Below are 21,818 nucleotides of genomic sequence, written 5' to 3' on the forward strand. Positions count from 1 at the left end.
TTGAACTCCCAGACCCAGATCATGACCTGAGCCAAAGTCGGATGCTTCAAAGACTGAGCGCCGGCCCGCCCCGGGCGCTCCTCCCATTCTCAATTTAAGTCAGTTTACAGTTTACAACTACAGGAGAGTATCTTTGCCCATCATCCTGTCCTCCTTAAGCCACAATTGTTTTCATTCTTCCCTTTCTTGTGATGGGAGGGGGGCAGGGGCCGGACAGTTCTGGGGGCTGCTCCCCCCCTCAGGTCTCCCCGACCGGTGGGGAAGTTCCCACCCCCAGCGGGACTGGGCCCTGCGGGGGAGAGCCCGGCGACCCACAGCCCGCGTCAGTGGTCTCCGGGGTAAAGTCCCCTCGGGGGCCGCAGCCTCTCTCCAGGCCGCACCTCGCTCCTCTGGGGCGGGGTCAGGGGGCTCTCGGACCCGGCGCTCCCCCTGCGGCCCCGCCCCACCGGGCAGCAGAGCCCCGCTCTCCCCCTAGGGCGACTCGGCGCCCCTCCCCCCACCCGAGGCCCCGCCCCTCTCGGCGCCCGCCCCTCCCGCCCCCGAGGCCCCGCCCCCGCCCTGTGCCCGCCCCTCCCGCCGCCAGAGGCCCCGCCCCCGCCCGCGGCCCCGCCCCCACCCGCCCTGCGCCCGCCCCTCCCGTCGCCCCTCCGGCGAACCCGGCCCGGGGCGGCCAGTCGCGGCCCGGAGCTGCGGAGCTTGGCTTCTCTGCCCGCTCGGACGGCGCGCCCGCTCGGCCATGGAGCAGGGCCCCGACCCCGAGGAGGCGCGCACGGTGCGCGAGGCGCTGGGCCGCTACGAGGCGGCGCTGGAGGGCGCGGTGCGCGCGCTGCACGAGGACATGCAGGGGCTGCAGCGCGGCGTGGAGCGGCGCGTGGCGGAGGCTCTGCGCCTGGCCGGCCCGCTGGCGCGCACGGTGGCCGAGCTGCAGCGCGACAACCAGCGGCTGCAGGCGCAGCTGGAGCGCTTGACGCGGCAGGTGGAGGCGCTGGGCTTGGCGACCGGGCCGTCCCCCGCGCCCGGAACGCCCGGCTCGCCCGGCTCGCCCAGCCCCCCGCCCGCGCCCGGCGTCCCCAGCCGCGCGCCCCGCCTGGGCACCGCGCGCTTCGCCAGCCACGCCACCTTCTCGCTGTCCGGCCGCGGCCAGGTGAGCCTCGGGGCGGGGGGCGCGGGCGCCGGGGGCGTGGGGCCGCCGACGCGGGGGTGCTGGGCTGGGGGCAGGGCCTCTGCCGGCCGCGCGGGGACTCACTCCGGGGTGGGAGAGGGCCCTAGAAGCCTGCCCGCTGCACCTGTCTCCGGCTCCCGGCCCCCTCCTTTCTTGGGAGCCAGGCCCTGTCTGCCCCGAGTTCTGACTCCCTCTCCCCTTTGTCCCATGACGCTGAGGGCTCGGGCGCTGAGGTTCGGCCCCTGACCGGTTCAACACCGCCTGGGCCTCGCCGGCAGCCCCCGGCTCCCCCACCTCCATTCTTGCGCCCCCTGCGTCGCCGCTTCACTGAGGCCTGACGGCTCTCGTTATTAATTAACCCAGACTGAGAACTCAGGCCCGTGTGTGTGTGTGTGTGTGTGTGTGTGTGTGTGTGTGCGTGTGCGCGCGCGCGCGCGCGAGGGGGAGGCCAGGAGGACGCAGTGTGGTCGGGGCGGCAGCGTTTGGGAACTCGCAGGGGGTAAAGACAGATGGGAAACCAGCCTGGAGCAGTCTCCGGCTTCCTGGGGTCAGTGACCCGCGTGGGGGTGGGGTGGAGGCCGGTGTGGACCAGCACGCCCAGCATGGGGCCTCCCGGAGAGGCAGGTTAGAAGGTTTCCATGGTGTGCGCCGTGGCCTTAGGTGGGATTTTCCACTCTGCTCAGGCATGTGCTCTGGGGTGCGGTTTCCAGGGTCCGGGTCTGGGCGCTTTGCACCTGCTGCCCCTCCTTGGTTCCATCCGTCATCCGCACAGATCTCCTGTGTGGGCTGGGCTGCACCTCGGGGGCCAGGAGGAGGGGGATCACATCAGCCCCTGGAGGTCCCAGCCGGGTGGGAGGTGGCCCCAGACAGAGCAGTGCCAACAGTGTGGGCAGCGGGACCAGATGTTGTGCCCCAGTCCCTTCCAGGTGGGTGTCCCGGGAAGGCTTCTGTGCCGGAAGCCCAGGGCTTGCCGTAGCTGCTGTTGCAGGTTGCGGGAGCGAAGGGGACTGTGCACGTGCAGGCCCCGCGATGCTTTCAGAGGTGGGGGGTGGAGAGGGGGGCTGGTGGGACTGAGAGGGGAGCGCTGAATTGTGAAGGCCCTCTGGGCGCTGGCTACGCGAGCTGGGCTCTGTCCCTGGTGTCCGGTGCTCCGTGTGAAGGGTCTGGAAATGTGGAGACGTTTAATTCTGTGCCGTGAGCACAACACACTACGCATCCGTGGTACAAAATCACCACGGTGCGGTGAGCTCACACGTGCCTAATCAACTGTGTCATCGGCTGTTTCTGAAGTTGGGTTTTAACACACGTTTGCTACTTGTCTGCTCATGGAAGCAGCTTCCCGAGTGTCCAGAGACATAACGTCCCAGTCATATGTCTGTGACCGCAGGTACGCACGTGCGTGCTCATGCATGTGTGACAGGAGGCTTTCCCGGCACCCAGCTGTCTCGGTGGGAATTGGCCGTTCTCACCTGAGGTGACTTAGTCATCTTGCATATCATGGGGGTGGTGGGTGTGGGGCACCGGGCGGGGAGGGACAAGGTTCTCCTTGTTCCGCAAGGTCCGGCAAGGATGGGTGACGGGTTGGAGGGTGGCTGGAGACAGGGTGGGTTAAGGGGGATGGTCCAAGGAGAGGAGACGATCTTCAAGGGGGAGTCGGCAGGGAGGCACAGACAGGAGCCGTGCCTGGGGAGCTGTTGGGTCACAGATCGGGGGGGGGGGGGGGGGGATGCCGGGATCTGGCTGGGTCCTGCCCAGTGTGAGGGGCTGCGGGACATCCAGGCCAAGCTGTCCCAGAGCAGGTGCAGTCCCTGATCTGGTGAGCCAGGGGGAGTCAAGGCTGGACTTTAGGGAGACATCAGGGCAGAGCCTACAGCGGAGCCCTGAAGTGGGTAAGGTGTTCAGGTAATTGTGCAGCAGGACGGGGAGGAGCTGCTGGGCAGCTAGGGGGTCCCAGAGAGCCCGCCCCTAGAAGTCAAGGGGACAGCACTTGGAGGAAGGGGTCAGGGACGCCACGGCTCTTTATGGGATAGGGATGGAGTCACGAATGGGAAGTGGGTGTGGGCTTCAGAAAGGTATAGATGGGCAGTTGGGTGGAGGATGGCCAGGGTCTCCAGGGGGTCAGAGGTCGTGCAGCCCCCCTGCGCCGAGGCAGCACCCCCTCTGCTGGCTTCAGAAGCGTTGTCCCCACTTCTGCAGCCCCCTCTCAGGAGCGCTGACGGGCGGCCTCCAGCCAGTTTCTGGCGGCAAAGGGGACTGTGGAGACATCTGTATGTCCCCACTCTAGCAGCACACAACTGGGTGGGTTAGTCACGACCTGGAAGTCAGGGCTCCAGGCTGGGCCCCAGGGTGGCTGGTAATGTGTTTCATGCCCCGGCTGGTTCTGTGTCACAGCGGGGAGGGGCCAGTTACAGCCGAGGTGAGGCCAGCGGGGCCTGGTGTTGCACCAGCCCTCTGTAATAAGCGGTGAGATTTAGAGAATCTTTTGGTTTCTGCTGTTTCAAACTTGAGGCCGTTGAAAGTGCATCATACTTAGCATGTAAATGGGTCCCGAACTCCGTGCAGAAAGAGTCGATCATGGAATCCACTTCCGAGTGCACAAGCCTTGACCTTGCTAAGTGGTAAGGAGACAGAAGAGTAGCCAGGGCGGCTCCAGGAGGAGGGAGAGGGCAGGGCCATGGAGTGGGAGAAACCAAGGTGGACTTCCTGTAGGAGGCCCAAGTCCCGGAAGCAGACAGGAGCTGCTTTTGCCATGTTTGCTGTGAGGCCTCGGGAGCACCTCCTCAAAGGTCGACCTCAGTTTCTCAGGATCTAAGCCAAGGGGGATCGGGCCAGGCTGGGTGGGCCCCTCAACTCTGAGCTGACTGGCTCCTTATAACGGTGACATCAGCAGGGTCTGTTCACAAGCATCCACAGAGCCGCAGCCGTGGCCTCGCAGGCAGAGGGAGCCCGCGGGGACCTGTGGTATGGCGGCAGCCTGAGGCCAGGCCGGGCCTGGAGCGTGGCCCTTGGAAATGTCCTCGGCTGGGCTGGAGGCCCGGGCCCCCCCCCTGCTGGCGGAGGCCCTCTGGGCCGGCTGCCAGGAGCTCTGGGTCGAGGCCGGCTGTGAAAGAAACCAGACTCCCTTATCTGCCTTCCTTTCCCAGACACACTGTGTGATAAGAGAGGTAAATGCTTTGGGGAGATGTTTGGGTTGAGTCTCGAAAGCCGAGTGTGAGTGGGGGATGGGCAGCAGTCTCAGGACGGGCTTCTGGCCCCTCCCGGGCTCCTGTGCCCACGCGTGAGCCCCCACACGTGAGCCCGCATGGGGCCAGCAGCACTGAGAATGCCTGAAATTTTCCCACCCTCCCGAAGCGTCTGCAAACTTCCCAGTGAGAGGATCGTATCTCCTGGAGTCCCTGCAATCAGACCTGTGTCACCCTGTGCCTCCCTCTCATGCTCTCAGGCCTGGGCTCCCTTATGGGGGGGGGGGGTGAGGTGCGGGGGAGGGGGGGCGGGGCTCTTCCTAAAGTCCAGATGGGGACCATTCTGTGCTGGTTCCCGTCCCCAGGGCTCACCAGTGATTTCTGCCCCAGCACACAGAGGCTGCCCCAACCCCGGTTCTCTTCCTGGGGGTGAGGAAGACCCCCACCCCCATGCCGGGAGACACTGGGAGAGTGTGTCTGAGGTCCCAGGGTGTGCTTGGGGACCAGGACAAGTCCTTGGTTTAAGGCCTCTGTTCTGCAAAGGTCCTACTGGGGCGGTTATCCCATTGTTAACCCTTTTCCTCCCCCTCATCTGGCTAAGACAGGTCTGGCAGGGGCCAGGACCCGCCCTGCCCCAGGTCCCGGGGGACACGTTTGTCCTGAGCTGTCCTCTGTTCTCTGGAAGGCCAGAGTGCCTTGTGGACAAAGTCTCAGGTTGGGGTAGGAGACCCGGGTCCCAAACTTCCACTCCTCTACCCCTCCCCAGCCCGTCCCGCGAACGGGTTGTGTGATGATGGTTGGCGGGTGGTCTCCCAATGACCCCTTGGCCTGAGGGGACAAGGGGTAGTTCCAGTAGAGGGGAAGTGGCAGTGGGGGGGGGGGTGGCGGGCAGGAGACCCAGGAATCTGGCTGGTCCAGAACCTACTTCCTGTCTGGTTGTGGCTCCTGGTCCCCTGGGGCGTCACGGGGGTGGGGGACCTGCTACGTGCAGGGGCAGGCGTCTGGGGGCCCCCCATTCCTGGGAACGTGGTTTCACCATCACCCTGTCCCTCCAGGCCTCTGCCCAGACCTGTGGCACCGGTTGGGCCAGAGTAGGAGGGTGGGGGGACACGGAGACCCCAGGCTGAGCTGGCCCCGGTGACAGGTAGGGGCTGGGGTTCAGGGTGGACCGGCTGTATCTCCTTCTGCTGCTGATTTGGCTTCAAGTTAGGGGTGCCCGCAGAGGCCCCCCTTCTCCACAGCCTGGCCCCTCCCTCTCTGTCCTCCTGAGTCAGGACTTGAGGGGTCCCCTCCTCTCCCAGCCCCCCCCCCCCCCCAGGGCTCTGAGTCCTGTCCTTTCCTCCTTCTGCAGGGACCCACACCCCACAGAGGGACAGCCCCTTCCAACTCTTCCCCTATCCTCCCAGCTTCTCCCTCCTCCGCCCTCTCCCGCCCCACCCCTACCTCATTCAGTCCCTAAATCACCTGCCGGCCTCTTCTTTGCTAAACCCAATGAGCGCTGTTCAGATCTCATCTCGACCATTTCCTTGACCCGAGGCCACCTTTGGGCGCCCCAGGCACGCCTGTGTTCTTCCTGAAGGTGTCTACCTGCCTCACCCAGCCTTCTCCAGGTTTTCTCCCTGCACCTCTGGCTGCCCCTCTGTAGACCCCTCTTCTCCCCCCAGGCCCCCTCCACCCCTGGCCACCTCTTGCTCTGTGCGTGTGCCGAGGACACAGGACTCCTGCTTGTCCCTCATTGTTCCCTCCATCCTTCTGTCTTGTCTCTTAAACTGTAGACCCAAACACACAGCTGTGTCCTGACCTCACCTCCTGGATGCCCCAGGGCACCTTACACTCCATGTGGCCCGAACTGAAGTCCCTGTTTTCCCACCAACGCCCCTTCCTTCCCCCTCAGGTCACTTATCCCTGCAGTCACCCAAACTCCAAGTCGTCTGTCCGTGCAGACGCTAGTGGTCCCCTCCTCATCCACCTGGCGTACCCTACACCCGGCTTGGGCTCTGCTGCCTCCGGGGGGCCCTCCCTGACCTGCTGGGCTGGACGCACTCTCGGGCTCTGCTCGAGGTCCTGGCTCCCCCGCCAGAGCGATCCCCCCATGGCACAGTGGCCACCCCTAGCACTGGCTGAGGGGCCGCTGAGCCATCTGGGGCCAGGGGTGGTCTTTAGTCATCTGGGAAGCTTGCAGGCAAGAGCCAGCCTGGAGGTGTCTCGGGAGAGGTATAGCCAGCCTCCAAGTGGCCCTTAGTACTGGGGGGTCTGCCCCGATCCCCTTCCCGCCAAGCAGACCCCGCCAGCCCTGTGGACACGCCAGGCCCTCCCCACCTCCCTCGCTTTGAGAGAGGCAGGAGCTCGGTGCAGGAGGACGTCCCTCCTGGCCACAGATCACAGGTGATTCTCACGTGTCACTGTGGACAGGACACCTCTTCTGGGAGCCTTGGGCTTTCCCTGCCGCGTGGGGGTGTTAGCACGCACCTGAGAGGACGGAAGCACGTTGGCGTAACTGGCGTGGCCAGAAAAGGGCCTGATGCTCGATGGATGCTCTGCAGTGTACCTCCCTTATCTCAGACGGGGACACTGAGACCCAGCAGCGGCATGACCTGACCCCCAGCTCCCCCAGGGGGTCCGGTATTGGCTCCCCTAAGGTTCAGGGGGGGCTGGAGGGCCCCGGAGCCAGTCAGACCCTCGTATCCCGGGCATCCAGGCAAATCTTGTGACCACATCCCATGGAAGGTCCTCAGCACGAAGGCCCCAGTGCCTGCTGTTGGCCCAGAGAACCTTAGGGTTCTGGTTTCAGCACCCCTACATGGGCATCCGTGTCGGCTGGCCACGCGGGGGTGAGAGTGAGAAGGGCCAGGCTCTTGCCGGGGCATCTGGTCCAGGCAGGGGAAGGGTGGGCCACTTTGCGCCCTGCCAAGAGCCCCATTCTGATCTTTGTCTCTAGTGCTTTTGGAGTCTGGGGTGAGCCCAGGAGAGTCGTTTGCCTGGCAGGATCGTGGGGGCTCAGCAGCCGGGGCCGGGTCCATGCCAGCTCGCTGTGTGGCCTGTGCCCAGGACCGTATCTCCCAGGGGCTGTCTCACATGGGAGTGTTACTTGTCCCCAGAACTGGGGGGGCCTCAGACAGCAATCTCGGGAGGGGGCAGCCGGCCCTGCCTGACTGGGCCCCCCCTGGTGCGTGTGTCTCCGTAGAGCGTGGATCACCAGGACGAAGCCAGCGAGGTGGACACAAGAAAGGCCTCAGACTCGTGCATCGTTGAGAACGGGCACCAGCCTGGGACAGGTAGGGGCCGACGGCAAGGGGGGCCGTCCCGCGGCCGGGAGGGGATGTGGCCCTGAACCCCAGCAGGCCGACAGGCTGCCCGGAGGGCGGCTTCACTCGGGGTGAAGTAGAACTCTGTCAACGCAGAGGGAAATGGGAGGTCTCGAGGTTCCCTGTTTCCGGAGGAAGCAAGTGGGCCCCGAGGAGATGTCCACGCAGCGGACAGCACCGTGTGGCCGACAGGCTAGGTAGTATTTACTGAACTGATGGTGACAGCAGTTTGGAACAGACATAAACTCCGGTTGCATTGAGGCGTCCCCAGAAGAGGGAGGTCAGGGAGGCCTTCCCGGAGGAGGTGGGAGGTGGGAGGAGGGTTCACAGAAGCTGGAGTCCTACTTGGGGGGGGGGGGGGCGGCCTGAGGCCCCTGCAGATGCCTTGGCTGACTCCCCCCACCTTCCCCACTGGCCTCGTGTTTCAGGTCTGGGCGATGGGTCCCCAGAAGCCGCTGGATCCTTACCAGCACCAGAGCCCCCCAGGCCTCGCCCCGTGAGCCTGTCCCTGCAGCTGCCTCACCAGCCGGTCACGGCCGTCACTCGGGTCTCGGAGAGGTTTTCAGGGGAGACCTCGGCCGCGGCTCTCTCGCCCACGTCTGCCGCCATCCTGGGGGGCCCCAGCCCGAGCCCCAGTGAGGCCACCGCACCCTGGACTCCGGGTCCCAGCGGTAGGAGCGGGAGAGCATAGCCTGGGTGCAGACCCCACGGGGGTGGGGGGCTGGCGAGAGACTCGGAAAACCTGGGACCGAGCTGCCCACCTGTGCCCGGTCCCTGTGACGCCGTTCCCTGCCTGACTCCTTCCAGAGATGCCGTGAACTGGCGGCTTCCCTCGGGGAGACCGTGGCTTTCATTCCGGGTCAGGCTGTGGTGAGGACGTGGCTGACACCCTGCGCACTTGGCAGGGCTCCACCAGCCTGCTGTGGGCCTGTGGTCAGGGCCCGTGGTGTGTCCTGGGGTGGGGCTTCCAAGATGAGGGTCTGGCGACAAAGCGTGCTGCACCCTGGGACCTGTGCTCCCCAAAGCAGCCGGGAACGCTTACAACACCTTTTATGTCCGAGCTCTGAGCTCCTAGCCCCTCTCCCTCAGCTGTTGGCCATGGGGGGGCCAGCCTAGCGGTGGGGGGGTGGGGAGCTGCCCATCCAGGGAGCCGTGTTGGGTCAGGGAAGGGCGCCGGTGGCTGGCCCTCCCCAAGGCCGTGGCTACTTCTGTTCCTCTCCTTGTCCTGCAGAGAAGAGTCCTTCCGCCCCGAGGTTGAGCTCTGGCTATGGGGCAGCATCGGCTGGCAGGAGCGACAGGTGCGTCAGGGTGAGGCGGCCGGGTGGGCTGTGCTGTCCTGGGACTTGGGCTCCCTGTGCTGACCCGGACCGTGGAGAGCCGGGCAGCGGGTTGCAGGGGAGGCCGGGCCGCGGGGCTCACTGGACAGCCTCGTTTGGAGAAATGTGGCCGCGGCTGGCTTCTCTGTGAACCCTGCAGAGCGGGTCTGTGTGGAGGTGGGAGGGGGTGTCTCCATCCCCACAGAGGAGGGAGGGTGGGAGGGCCTCTCCATGAGGGTGCCCAGAGAGGCCCTGCCCCCCTCGTGGTACAGACCCCCTCCCCCGGCCTGCAGCTGTCCCCATATTCCCCCAGGCCAGCTGGCTGGGGGTGGGGGGCTCGCTTGGCTTTTCTTTTAATAATCAAGGAAAATGGTGACTTTCTGGCAAACCGTTCAGGAGGAAACAAAGGGGGTCTTATCTAGTGGTGGAGAGGGGCCTGGTGGGGCTGGTTCGGGGTCCACCTTCTGCCCCAGGAATCGGCACCTGCTGAGGGGTGATTATGCCAGGCATTGGGTGCCCCCTGCAGCGGGCCAGGCCTCTCAGTCAGAACCTGCCCAACAGGCTGTGCCTGTTGCTGCCGTGCCTCCTCTGTTCCTGCCTCGGTCACTGGGGGGAGGGGGGCCCTGGGCCCGAGTGGGCTGGGATGTTCCTGACTCGGTGGTTCTCTCTCTCCTCAGCCCACCCCTGCTGACGCCTCGGTCTCCACCAGCCACCGCCCAGGCCCGGCGCCGGGAGCTGGTCAGGTCGCAGACGCTGCCCCGCACGTCCGGGGCGCAGGCCCGGAAGGCCTTGTTTGAGAAGTGGGAGCGTGACACTGCGGGCAAGTACGGATGCTCGCACCCAGACCCACGTGGGGGCCAGGCCGCGCAGGAAAGCCGGCCCAGTCCTCTTCCCTGGGGGCCGGGCGCAAGGGCAGGGCCCATGATGAGAGCCCCTCGCCTGCCCTGTTCCAGAGGTGCCCCAGGCCGCCCTCCCTGCCTCGACTGGCGACTGGCGGGACGGGGAGACCACAAGGGGTAGTGGGTTAGGATTCCCGGGGGGGGGGGCGGCTGTGGGGTGACACCCTGCCCCCCTTAGGGACAGGGCTGGTCTTTGAACAGGGATCCAGTCGTCAGCATGACACCTGCTGGGTGCAGGGTGGGGTCACAGCCTGTGTGGTGAGGACGCCCCTAGCCCCAGCTTCCCGTGACCAGTGAGGGAGACCGACCAGGGCAGTTTCCCCGCTGAGCCAGATCTGGGCTGTGTCCTCGGGGCCACCAGGGGGACCGCCCTCCCGGGGCTAGGAGGCTAGGAAGGGAGCTGTCAGTGAGGGTTACGTCTGGGCGGCTGGGACGAAGGGAAGGGAGCCGAGGGCAGGGGCCTGAGGCCACGTGGGCTGCGGTCCCCTGTCCCAGGATTGCCAGGCGACCCCCGATTCCCAGTGTGGGAAATGGATGCAGGCTGGCGGCCGGAGGGAGGGTGGTCCTGCCAGCGGGGCGTCTCCCTGGGTGAGCAGAGCAGGTGGTGTGCGAGCGGTGGGGACCCGCGGCCCCACAGCAGGCAGGCGCTCTTTGCATAGGGGGAAGGGCGAGGTGCGGGCCAAGCTGAAACGGTCGCAGAGCTTCGGTGTGGCCAGTGCCAGCAGCATCAAGCAGCTCCTGCTGGAGTGGTGCCGGCAGAAGACCCTTGGCTACGAGGTGGGCCCAGACCCCGCCCTGGCCTGGGGGTGGGGGTGGGGGGACCCTTGGCTACGAGGTGGGCCTAGGCCCGCCCCAGCCCAGGGGCCCCTGGTCTGCTCTGGGAGGGGCTGGGAGCGTCTGCTTGATGGGTTAAATTGGGTGGGGGGCGCAGAGGTGGGACGGAACCCCCGCTCACGCCCCTGTGTTGCCCCCGGCCCGCCGGAAGCACGTGGACCTGCAGAACTTCTCGTCCAGCTGGAGCGACGGCATGGCCTTCTGCGCCCTGGTGCACTCATTCTTTCCCGACGCCTTCGACTACAGCGCCCTGAGCCCCGCGCAGAGGCAGAAGAACTTCGAGCTGGCCTTCACCATGGCCGAGTGAGTATGGCGGGTGCTGAGCCCCCCTCCTGCCCGGGGGAGTCGTCTGCAGGGTCCTGAGGCCATCCCACGGCCTCCTGTACGGATGGAGACACTGAGGCCGGAGGGGTCGCCCACACTCGGTGCACCTGCCCCTCTCGCTGGGTGCCTGGCCTCTGCTGTGTGGTCTGGGAGGCCAGCCAATGGGCCAGGCGTGAGGGACTGCGGGGTGGGCTCTCCCAGGGCACCCAGCCTGTCCTCTCAGTGTTGGTGGGGAGACACTGTTGCTTGGGCAAGCAGGACGTTGAATAATGTCTGCCTCGGAAACAGTTTTAAAAATTCTTCAGTAAGTAGATTTTGCTTCCCTAAATGTTGTCCTAGCGTTTGCTACGAAATCGTCTGTGTTCCTAAGACTGGCTCCGGGAGGCGATTGGGTGGGGAGAGATTCTGGGATTCCCTTGGCACTTGGGAAGCCAGTCTGGGATTTGGCCGGTGGCTCAGGGCAGCCCCTGGGGCATCGGGGTTCTAGCTGGGGTCGGGAGGTGGGGGTTGCAGGCTGTCCCCCGGGGCTGGTCGGCCTGACGTTGTGGGGCCCGGAGGGCAGCTGTGTGGGGAGGGCTGGCTCACGGGCTGTGCGTGTGGGCGGCGGCTGGCAGGGAGCTGGGGCAGAGGGCCTCCTGTCGGTTGGTCACAGTCCAGAAGCAGAGGCTCAGGGGAGCCTGGGGGCGGGGCTCAGGGGATGCTCAGGGGATGCTGGGGTGGGGGTGTGGGGGGGAGGAAGGTGAGAGGAAAGGCGCAGTTTCCTGGAGGGGATGTTTGTCTCCTGCCGCAGCCTCTGTGCCTGGACGTAAGCCCGTGAGCAGCGCCTGCCCACCAGGTCTGCATCCCTGGTGCCCTGACCAGGGGGAGGCCTCGCTCCAGACCTGTGTGCCCTCCGCACTCTGTTCCTGGACCCCAGCCCTGGCCGGGGAAGGGGTCGGAGCCTACGGGTCAGTCCTGGGGGCAGAGTGGAGCCGGCCTGAGTTGTGGGAATGTCGCCGTTGCCCCCGTGCAGTGGTCTCAGGTGACATGCCGGGACTCTCGGCCCCCGCGGGGTCACAGAACTCCTTCTCTTTCTCGGCTGCTCGAGCTAGCTGTCTTCCTAATCGCAGAAACAGCTCTGGTTGGAGTGTGTTATGCAGCTGGACCCAGACGGCGGTGAACCAGAGCCAAGGGGGACAGCACAACGTCGGGGAGGGACACCTCGCAGGGGGAGGCCCGGCTGCTTGGGCCTAGAGACGGTGGCTGTCAGAGCAGACTGAGTGTGCAGGGCGGGGGCTCTGGTGTGGGCGCCGCACCCCAGGACCCACCCCGGAAACTGGGCCGGTGAGGCCCCACTCGGGCCCCTGGTGTTTTCTCCCACAGACCAGGCTGGGCCCGGAGAGGGGGCCCTGGGCCGCAGGGTGGTGGCCCTGCCTCCCAGATGGTGGGGAGCACAGCCCCGCCCCGACAGCCAGAGCCAGATTGCTCTGTGGCTGTGCTTTCCCAGACGTGGGCACCTCCAGTCTCGCAGCACGGAGCACGTTCCTTCTGTTCCCAGCCTGGAGGGTCAGGGTGTGTGCAGGCCGCTCCACGTTTTGCCTCCCTCCTCCCCAGAGCAAACGGTGGGGTAGGGTGGGGGGACTGAAGCCCTGCCCTGCCTCTTTGTGGCCTGAGTATGGCTGGGGAGGGGAGGGTGGTCTGCCGGCTAGGGGCCCAGGGCAGGCCTGTGTGGGGAGCTTGTTTGGGGCCTGGGAAGGGACCTCCCCTGGGAGTCCCTGGGGGAGGTGACCTCGCAGATATGGGTGGGGGGTTAGGAAGGTGGCCTCCTAAGAAGACAGCAGCTTGGGTCACCTGGCTCGCTCCCGGGACAACAGGCTGGAAAGAAAGCACAGGACCCCTGCTGGACGGTTCTGGCTACCAGTTTCTTAGCAGACACTCCCCAGGTTTGCCAGCGAAGGTCCGGCAGACTCATGGGCCCACAGGCGGCAGGAGCAGGCTGTGCAGGGTGACAGGGGTCCGGGCTCCATGGGGTCACAGCCTTTGCACAGGAACAGAGGACAGACAGGCCCCTCAAACAGGGGGTTCACCCTCCCCCACATCAGGAAGGAAACGTTTGCAGACCCTTCTGCGAGCGAGGGCCTTAAAACCACAAAGATGCACCGGGAACTGGGTGGCGTGAGCCGTGTGCTACCCCTCCTCCCGGGAACTCCCGGCCCCGAAGATTCCCCGCGGCCTAATCTGTGCGAGCAATGCGGTGTTGACAGCAAAGTACGAGCCCTTGTTGGACAGGTGTCCCGGGCTTGGAGAGCGGGAAGACCGGTCCTTTTATGGAAGGGGTGCGACGGTGTGCGGGGGCCCTGCCCTCTGCGCCCTGCGCCCCACATCTCCAGGCCGAGCGCCCGCCCAGAGCCGGACGTGTGGCCTGAGGCTCCCGCTTGCCCTGCAGGGAATGTGTCCTGCTCTCGGGTTACGCCCAAGCAGAAGGGGCTTCGGGCTATTTGTAGTGTCCATGTGTCTCTGTCTAAAACCAGACTGGAGGCTGTAGTCCGAGCCTGGCATCTGTGTTTAGCGAAGGCTTAAACAAATAAAAATAGCCCCTTGAGCCCCTCCTCCTTCGCCCTCACAGGCCAGCCCCGTGCCGACCGCAGATCATAACAGAGCCGGGGCAGGAGAATCCTCGGAACCTCGCTTTGAAGCCCCAAGCAAGGTGGGGCTCAGTACGTTCACTCAGAAACGATGGCACACAGATGTCACCCCGGTTCCTGCTACACGGTGCCATTGAAGTGTCTTGTGCTTTTCCCTTTGGGCTGTTCCGTGGTGCGGGAGTTACGCTCGTATCGCTGTTACAAACGCACTTGCTTCTTTTTAATTTGAAAGGCAATGGGGTGTGTGCCTAATAGTGTTCTGCCTTAACCGTACCTCAACTCTTTAAAAAGGGCAGTGGGAGCCTCTAATATTTTGAGACTTGAGTATTTTTATAAAAGTCAATACTGACCACTTTCCTTTTCTCACATCCTGATTCTGAAGTTTCATTTAACCCGCGTGTGCAGCTTTTTTTTAAATTTTTTTTTTTCAACGTTTTTTAATTTATTTTTGGGACAGAGAGAGACAGAGCATGAACGGGGGAGGGGCAGAGACAGAGGGAGACACAGAAGCGGAAACAGGCTCCAGGCTCTGAGCCATCAGCCCAGAGCCTGACGCGGGGGCTCGAACTCACGGACCGCGAGATCGTGACCTGGCTGAAGTCGGACGCTTAACCGACTGCGCCACCCAGGCGCCCCTAACCCGCGTGTGCAGCTTTTAGGACTCGTGAGGTTACCGTTGTGGCTGCTGGGGTGGGGACCGGGAAGCCAGAGCCTTGCCCGTGACCTCTCGCCTGGGTTGTAGGGGTGACAGCAGGGTAAGGCCTTAGTGCCCACCCTGACCGCGGCCCTGAGGGCGAAGCCTCGCTGCCCAGGCAGGGATGCCGTGGGTGGGAGCCGGCGCAGAAGGGGGTCAGTGGACCCTCCCTGTGCGGGTTGGAACATCTTAGCCATTGTGGGCGGGAAGAAGAGCGTCCCAGGTGCCCTTTGGAGGCCCAGTGAGGGAACCAGAGAGATGTGGTGTCGGGGAAAGACGTGATAGGAAGATTCTCTTCCAACGCGTGAGAGGCTTTGGTGGGGAAGAAATTAGGCAGAGAACAGACTTGTGGGGCCATCCGTAGAAAGTGGCCAGCGGCACGTGAGCATAGGGAACAGGAGGGAAACTCTCCTGGCCAAGAGCCACCTGCGGAGGGATTTGACCGCGGGGCGCTGGGGCCCGTGGCCTGAGCCTGGAGAAGAGCAAGGCCAGGCCGGACTCCCCCGTGTCTGCAGGGTGCACTCGGTTCTCTGCCGAGGCCGAGGTCAGGGCTTTAGTACGGCCCTCCTCTAACTTGGGGACCACTGTGGCCAGCGGCGGGGAGTGATGGTCTGGCGCGATGCATGGCCCGCCCACACGCACCTGGTGCAAGTTTGGGCCCCGCCCACAGGCACCTGACCCGTACGTGGCCCCGCCCACACACACCTGGTGCGTAGGAAGGGCTCACTCACACACACCTGGTGCACGTTCAGGGCCCCTGCAGGGCACGCTCACACGCACCTGGCCGGTGTGCAGGCGGCCCTGGGAGGAAGGCAGGAGCGGAGCACAGCAGGGGCTGACGGCTCAAAAGGTGAACTCAGGCCGGAGAACTTGGATTTGCAGCTCTTCGCCATTAACAAAGCACCTTCCCATGCCTGCCCTTGTCAGAGCTCGCACTTCCCTGACCCCGAGCCCGGCCCTGGCCCGTCTGGGATGCCAGGCCCCGTCACCTCACAAAGCCGTTGGATTCCACCATTGGCCACCGGCCCCAAACCGAGGGGGAGGGGGCAGTGGGACCCGGGACAGACGTCCCCATTTGCTCTGACATTTGGTTAGTGATAGGACGTCTGGCACATGGCCAGCACAAGATCCACCCGCGAGATCTGGCCGGCAGGCTCTGGGGTACAGGCCACAACCTTGGAGGTGGGGGTCTGATCTCTGCTGAGGACAGGGCTAGCAGACCCAGGATCTGAACTCCGCTGTTTAGGTCCCAAATTCTGACGAAAATGGCAACCCCCGGGGAAGTGTACTGAGCTCTTTCCAGGCACAGAAGCCGTGCGACCTGCGCGCCCACCCCGCCCCGTGCAGGGGCGATGATTCCACGTGGGGGACTGGGAGCCCGGGAGAAGCCAGGTGTCTTTCTTGCCAGAGTCAGGGAGGCCGGGGCCGCCGTGAACCCCGACAGTCATGCATTTGTTGATAGGGGACGCGGGGGGCCCCGGAAGCAGGGGGGTGCCCCGTGCTCGCTGCTGAGCAGGGGTGGTCACGGACTGGAGCAGGTGTGGGAGTTTGTTCCGGGCTGGGTCCCCCAGGCCCGCCGCTCTGCGCCCTGGGGAAGCCCGGCTCAGCCTCCGGAAGGACACCCGCTGTTATTTCAGGGCGTGGCGCTGACCCCTGCCACTGTGGGTGCCGCCTCGTGGGTCGTGGGAGTTGGGGCAGCAGGGGAGCCGCTTTCTTTCCAGGGCAGTGTCTACACGCATGTTTCCCAGAGCGCGAGGCACAGGCCCAGGGGTCGTAAGTGGAGGTAGGCAGGTTTCTAAGCTTGTGACCCGTCGGCAGGTAGTGAAAGCAGGTGAGTGTTTCGTGACCAGCGTTCAGGAACAAGTGTGGGGCGGGAGACACGAAACGCCACGGAGGAAATCTCGGTGGTGAGACGTTTGTGAGCGTTTTCCGCGTGCACGTGCTGACCTGGGGTGAGAAATCGCCAAGGGTGTGTCTTGGAAAAGTTTTAAAAGACGGTTTTAGAAGCCGCATGGGTGACTTCTATGTTTTACTTCATTTTACATTTATTTTTCTAGTTCGTGCTGATTTCCCACAGGCTGCCGACGTACGTCGAAGTTTTTAGTGAAATTTAGTTTTTATTTTTTTATTTAAAAAAAAATTTTTTTTTTAACGTTTATTTATTTTTGAGACAGAGAGAGACAGAGCATGAACGGGGGAGGGTCAGAGAGAGGGAGACACAGAATCCGAAACAGGCTCCAGGCTCTGAGCTGTCAGCACAGAGCCCGACGCGGGGCTTGAACTCACAGACCGTGAGATCATGACCTGAGCCGAAGTCGGCCGCTCAACGGACTGAGCCACCCAGGCGCCCCTGAAATTTAGTTTTTAAATTAAACTGAAATTTGACTAACAGAGTTTTGACTCGCATTTACTTTTTAAGTGGATTTAGTCAAAAGTTCAAAGTGAAATTAAATTTCACTGAAACTTGCAATAAAGTAAGTCTACTTAAGTCAAAACGTGAGTTGTCCCAGTGGTTCCTGGACGCGGGGGTCTGGGCAACCCGCCTCTGAGTAGGCGACTCCAGGGTCTCAAGGGGTTTCTTGGGGTCTGCTGGGGTCTCTGGGTGTCTCCAGGGCCCTGCCGGGGACTCTCAGGGTCTGCGAGGATCTCCCAGGGTCTGCTGGGGTCTCCGGGTGTCTCCAGGGGTCTGCTGGGGGGGGTCTCCCAGGGTCTCCCGGGGTCTTCAGGCATCTCTTGGGGGTGTCTCCTGGGCTCTCCCGGGGTCATGGAAGGCCCTGTGGGGACACCCCTCCTTTCTCCCCGGGGTGGCGGGGCTGGCCGGTGGCTGGGACCCTGGTCCTGACCCAGCTTCTGTGTTTCAGGAATCTGGCCAACTGTGAGCGCCTCATCGAGGTGGAGGATATGATGGTGATGGGCCGCAAGCCGGACCCCATGTGTGTCTTCACCTACGTCCAGTCTCTGTACAACCACCTGCGTCGCTTCGAATGAAGCCCGTGGGGGCTGGGTGGCCAGGGCGCAGGCCCGGGAGGACACTGTGGGGCGGCCCCACGGGAGTCGCGTGCGTTCTGGTGTGAGCGCGCCCTGGCCCCTGTGTCGCTGATGCGCCCCCCGCGCGCAGGGGCTCCGAGGAGGAGGGAGCGTGCTCGGTGCTACGTGATTATCTCCCTGCAAATAAAAGGCTTGCCTGTGGATTCTGGAATGTGAGATCCCTTTTCCCTTGGGCGAATTTGATACATTGGCTTCACGGGGTTACACTGGTTACCAAGTGTGTGTGCTCAAAATACCCAGAGTTTTTTTTTTTTTTTTTTTTTTTACTTTCTCACCGTATCTTGGGTTCCCTTCCGCCGTCCCTGGGGCCTCTGCCGGGAAGCAGGGAGGACGCCCCAGCCCAGCCTGACGCGGAACCGTTCAGTCTCCCCCAGGTCCTGGGCAGCAGATGACCTTCAAGTTACCCTGGCTGGCTGGGCGGTGGGAAGGCCGTCACCTGGTCCCCAAAGCTCCCTGTCTCGGGAAGTTAACGCTTTGGGGGGAGGATGAGGCCCTTTGTGCATAGAGGTAGTTTTTATTCACATCTTTTTTTAGGGGATTTGCTGGAGATATTTATGAGAAGTAACTATGTACCATTGGCCGTTTGTACATAAAAAGATGTGTCAAACTTCGCTTTGGATTGGTTGTTTCTGTTCGGGAGACCCGGGGCCTGTGGACGACAAACTTTGCATGCATTCCGAGTGAAAATCTGCTCAAATCCCCCCCTTCTCTGCTTCTGCACCTAGATCGCTGCCCAGGAAGTCGACAACCACGTCCACGTTCTTGTCAGTCGGGCTCCCTCGTCCCTGCTGCCGGGGGACGTGGTCTGGGAGTCCCCTTGGGTTTCCAGGGGACTCTGGGCCTTGGCTGGTGGGTCTGTGATAACGGTGGCCCACGTGTGGAGGAAGCCCACCTCGGCCACTGCTCTATAGTCACGGCGATTTGTGCTAGGATTCTAACAACATCTTTAGGTCCTGCCAGCTGCAGTCTTTAGCTCCTTCAAGAACCATTTTCTTTCTTTTTTTTTAATGTTTATTTATTTTTGAGACAGAGAGAGACAGAACATGAACGGGGGAGGGTCAGAGAGAGAGGGAGACACAGAATCCGAAGCAGCTCCAGGCTCCGAGCTGTCAGCACAGAGCCTGACACAGGGCTCGAACTCATGAACCGTGAGATCATGACCTGAGCCGAAGTCGGAGGCTCAACCGAATGAGCCACCCAGGCGCTCCTAAAAAATTTTTTTTAATGCTTATTTATTTTTGAGGGGGGGGAGGGGCAGAGAGAGAGGGAGACACAGAATCCGAAGCAGCTCCAGGCTCTGAGCTGTCAGCACAGAGCCCGACGCGGGGCTCAAACTCACGAACTGCGAGATCATGACCTGAGCTCAAGTCGGATGCCCAACCGACTGAGCCTCCCAGGCGCCCCAAGAACCATTTTCTAATTCGGTTGGACTTCAGTCACACGCTTCCAGAATTTCCCTTCAAGCAGCTAGTATGTTCTTCAGCTGGTGCAGTTTGGGCTCCTGTGACTGCCTAGACGCACACGCGTGCCCCCCGTGTGTCGGGAGGGCAGGGGAAGAGCTCTTTGGGGTGTGAGGGGGAACGTGGTGGGGTTTTTTGTGGGGGGCTGAGCAGTAGGTTCAGCAGATTCGCTTCTTCGGGACAAATTCTTGTTCCACGTTTTGGATTTCCCCACAGCGGGAACCAGGAGAGGGGCGGGGAGCCCTCTTGTTAGCAAAGACGCAGGGCCCGTTTTTTTTGTATTTTGTTTCTTCATACTGCAGCTTAGGGTTTCAAACCTAAAGCCGGTGTGGGAACACAAGAGCCCTATAAAAATAATTTCTATATGTGACTGAGTGTTCGCGCATGTTAAACGGAACTGTCCGGAATTGCAGATGTGGCCGCACACCTTTACTCATAAAACAGAGCAGATCCTGCCGGAACAAGGAACGATTTCTCTTCAACGTTCAGAACGATACAGACCGGATACCGTTTAAAGCAGGGTCTGTCTGTGATGATCTCGTCTGGGGTCTTCAGGGAGAACCCGGATACCTCAATGGGTTTCAAACCTCATTACCTCTAGGACAGAGCCTGACGGTTCCCGGGCTTGGTCAGAAAGTGCAGGAAGGCTGCACCACGTCAAGACATTAGGAAACCATCGTTTTAGGTCAGGGTTGCTTAGAGGTTCCGTCTGTGAAATCCAATTTCAGGTACAAATGGCTTCACGTCTTTTTTCGTTTCCCTCCCCGGAGAGAATTACTTCTCAGCGTGCCTATAAGATCTTCTCGCTTTTCCAGATAGATTCCTTCACCTGGCTTTTGTTAAAACTTATTAAGTCGGACCAAACTGGCTTGTGTCTCCCTGACGTGAACGTTTCGCCAGAGCCAGCATGGGCTCTAGCCTTTCTGACAGCTGATGGGTTATTTCTCAAGGCGAGTGAGAGCTTATAAGCACTTTCTGAATATGATACAGCACATGCCGGTTAGCAGAGCACGTACAGGCCAGGTGTTTGGGGAACAGTTTGTTAAAGCCAATGAATTTCGCAAATGGTCGAGGGGATGAGAAGTTCTCCGCGTCCCAGGCCACGGTGCTCAGGACTCTGTAACCAGAGGAGGCGAGCGGGGGGCACTATTTGCTGCAACGCCGGGTCTGTCGGAGTCCAGGCGATTGGGTGGCCAGCTAAAAATGCTGGTTAAGTCGGTCAGTCGTGGGTGGGACATCTCCCCACCCAGCCGACGCAGCTCCAGACTGGGATTCTTGAACTGGTGACGGCTGACGCTCCTGTCTGCCTTCTCTTAGCCTGCTCTCAGGCTGCTGCTGATGGCAAATGTTCCGGTGTGACTGTCCATCCCATTTCCCTTGCTTCTAGCGCCTTTGATCTCTTATCTCTTGGTTCTTCGTCCTCCTTTGACATCCAACAGCCTCCGTTGTCCTTTGAAGAGCACATTAAAGATGCCTGGGCAGGGGCACCCGGGTGGCTCGGTCGGCTAAGCGTCCGACTCTTGGTTTTCACGGTACCTGAGTTCGAGCCCCGTGTCGGGTTCTGCACTGTGCTTGGGACCCTCTGTCTCCCTCTCTCTCTGCCCCTCCCCTGCTCACTCCCTCTGTCTCTCTCACTAAATAAAGAAACTTTTTTTTTTTAAGAATGCCTGGGCATGCCTCTTCCCTAGGAAGCATCAAGCAAGGCAAAACACCGAGGAAGGAGGGAGCCGAGAATTCTGGGCTCTCCGGGGCATCCAGGCAGCCTCCGTGGGATTGGGCCGTCCGACCAGGTGTGATAAAGGGCCGCGAGGGGCCTCCGAACAGTAGGGCAGGTGACAGGGCTGGTGGCAGTGGAGAGATGCATCCAGACCGGCCACGGCCATCCCTCCACTGGGTCCAGTGCTGGCACGGGGCGCGGGGGCAATGTTGGACCCTCTTCCTGCCGCCCGAGGCCTCACCCGCACCTCCAGGTCCCCCGTCTTCCCGGCCTCTGTCGTGGCCTCCCTGCTCTCATCAGTGTCCTGAGGCAGAGAGCCGTTAAGTTCCCAAGGTTCTGGTTCAGAAATCCACGGAAAAGCTGGAAGACAAGGTCAGCGGACAGGTGTACTCCTTTTGTGGATTGCGAGCACTGTGCCACGTTCCTGCTTGCCGAGCCGTGGGTAGGACAGCACAGAGACCGTGACGCTCCCGGCCGAGTACTCGGACATCCACGGAGACACCCACGTCCTCCCACACACGTGTGTGTTAGCACACTCCAGAAATCAGACATTGATTCACCTGATGTACAGCCTGTTTTCAAATTTCTCTAATTGTCCCCACATGCCTTTCGTGGCTCTTAAGAAACTGAAAAACCCCAGGGTCCCGTAGAAGTTCACGCGCCATAGGGGCGCCTGGGTGGCGCAGTCGGTTAAGCGTCCGACTTCAGCCAGGTCACGATCTCACGGCCAGTGAGTTTGAGCCCCGCGTCAGGCTCTGGGCTGATGGCTCAGAGCCTGGAGCCTGTTTCCGATTCTGTGTCTCCCTCTCTCTCTGTCCCTCCCCCGTTCATGCTCTGTCTCTCTCTGTCCCAAAAATAAATAAATGTTGAAAAAAAAAAATTTAAAAAAAAAAAAAAATTAAAAAAAAAGTTCACACGCCACATTCCGTTGTTACGTCTTTTTAACGTCTTTATCTAGAACACTCTCCCCACTCTCTGCTGTCTATTTTCCATTCGATTCTTTTCAAGAGCCCGGGCAGGGTGCCTCCCCAGCTGAGCTCCATTCTGCACGTTTCTGTTTCCTCCCGACTAGACGTGGACGAGACGTGTTCGGCACAAATACACCCAGCGTGGTGGCAGTTGAGGGGCTCGCGCTGTGGGCTGGCCCGCCCTCCGCCGTGGGGGGGTTCGACTGCACACGGCACCCTTAGGGTCATCGAACGATGATTTTTACCTGAATCTGTAATGATGCCGGGCGTTGACTGGTGATTTTT

The 21,818-nt window shown here is 62.1% G+C and overlaps 1 protein-coding gene across 1 annotated transcript; it reads left to right on the forward strand.

Moving 5' to 3' along the window:
- Positions 1–633: 633 nt before the first annotated feature.
- SMTNL2 (smoothelin like 2) lies at positions 634–17,999 on the forward strand. Its single transcript, XM_058703510.1, has 8 exons — positions 634–1,144; positions 7,529–7,619; positions 8,078–8,320; positions 8,881–8,947; positions 9,643–9,789; positions 10,524–10,641; positions 10,850–11,001; positions 17,202–17,999. Exons 1-8 carry the CDS (start codon positions 737–739, stop codon positions 17,326–17,328), a joined length of 1,353 nt encoding a protein of 450 aa, XP_058559493.1. The 5' UTR covers positions 634–736; the 3' UTR covers positions 17,329–17,999.
- The last annotated feature ends 3,819 nt before the right edge of the window (positions 18,000–21,818 follow it).

The sequence above is a fragment of the Neofelis nebulosa genome, chromosome 16 (assembly GCF_028018385.1).
Source record: "Neofelis nebulosa isolate mNeoNeb1 chromosome 16, mNeoNeb1.pri, whole genome shotgun sequence".
Lineage (NCBI taxonomy): Eukaryota > Metazoa > Chordata > Mammalia > Carnivora > Felidae > Neofelis > Neofelis nebulosa.